Genomic DNA, 1,279 nt, shown 5'->3' on the forward strand with positions numbered 1-1,279 from the left:
TTTCACCCTCCAATCCACTGTCACTTTTAGAAAACTATAAATGTTAGAGTCAAATAGTAAACTTCCCTTTTCTTCACCTTGAGAGCAGCAGGGTGTGCTCGTGTTGTTTCATGTCCTGTAGCCACACATGGGCAGCACTGGCACCCCAGAGCTCACCCAGCGGGGCTCTGGGGCTGCATGGGCACCAATCCCCCCCCAGCCCTGCCCTGGGCGAGGGTCCCACGCTGTCCCCAGCCCAGCACTCGCCTCGTGGCTCAGCAGAGCCTCCCAGTCCGCCACCTGCACCAGCTCCACGCCCCAGCGCCGCTCCAGCAGCGCGTCCTTCACCATCACCGAGGTGGCGCGCAGCCCGAAGGAGGCGAACAGGTTGGCGTGGATGTAATTCCTGGTGCAGCGCAGGTTCCTGCAGGAGCGGCGTCAGGCGGGGCGGGCATGCGGGCAGGGAGCAGGGGCAGGGCCGTGTCCTACCTGCAGGCGGTGAGGACGAGCAGGGCGGAGATGAGCGTGAGCAGCGACAGAGAGTAGCCCACGGTGTAGAGCACCTTGAAGCTCACCATGAGCCGGCGGGCGCCTTCCTGCCGGGGAGCACAGCGCCAGGTGAGTGCGGGTCCACCCCCGGCCAGGCTGCCCTGGCCATCCCCGCGGTCCCACCTCCTCAGCAGTGACCTCCAGCTCATCCTGGGCCCTGCTCCAGAGCTGGCTCTGCTCGGAGCCCCCGGTGTCCCCTCACTCCGGGTCTGCTCATGGGTCCCTCTGCCCCTGTCAGGGGAAGGGAGGGGAGCCCTGAGAGCCCCTCCAGCCCCAGAAGGGCTCAGCCCTGACTTCCAGCTCGGGGATGGCAGGAGGGCATCCTCACCTTTCTCAAACCAGGGCAGGTAGAAGGGGCAGGAGACGTTGACGGCGGTGCCGGGGCTCCCGTCGGGCCAGCAGGCGTACATGTCAAATGTCCTGTTACAGAACAGCCCTTCCAAGGGCAGGGACAGGGACAGCCAATGCTCGGATTGGTGGCACAGACACAGCGAGCCCTGTTATCCCAGCGCCTCTGAGGGGGCTGATGCCACCTGAAATGGGCCTGTGTGCCCCACAGCAGCCTCAGCCCCCCAGGACACCCAGCCCTGGGTCCCCATCGGACATGTGGAGGTCCCTGTCAGTCCCGTGGGTGAGCGGAGCAGAGGACGCTGGAGAGGGACAAGCCCAGCCCTGGCTCTGCGCGCCCCCGAGCTGGCACGGCCGGTACCTGCCGGGTAGGGCTCGCTCGCCATCCTCCTCCGCCCCTCGT

At 66.1% G+C, this 1,279-nt stretch overlaps 1 protein-coding gene across 1 annotated transcript in view; it reads right to left on the reverse strand.

Annotated features, from left to right (window-relative positions):
• Window positions 1-1,262, reverse strand: part of LOC102042148 (glucagon receptor-like) — a 3,842-nt gene extending 2,580 nt beyond the window's left edge. The window contains exons 1-5 of the mRNA XM_005425263.1: window positions 1,238-1,262; window positions 801-964; window positions 652-702; window positions 469-575; window positions 243-403 (exon numbers count right to left, since the gene is read on the reverse strand). Of these exons, the coding sequence (XP_005425320.1) occupies window positions 243-403; window positions 469-575; window positions 652-702; window positions 801-964; window positions 1,238-1,262 (508 nt within the window). The remainder of the gene's footprint in view (window positions 1-242; window positions 404-468; window positions 576-651; window positions 703-800; window positions 965-1,237) is intronic.
• Window positions 1,263-1,279: the final 17 nt, after the last annotated feature.

The sequence above is a fragment of the Geospiza fortis genome, unplaced genomic scaffold (genome assembly GCF_000277835.1).
Source record: "Geospiza fortis unplaced genomic scaffold, GeoFor_1.0 scaffold114, whole genome shotgun sequence".
Lineage (NCBI taxonomy): Eukaryota > Metazoa > Chordata > Aves > Passeriformes > Thraupidae > Geospiza > Geospiza fortis.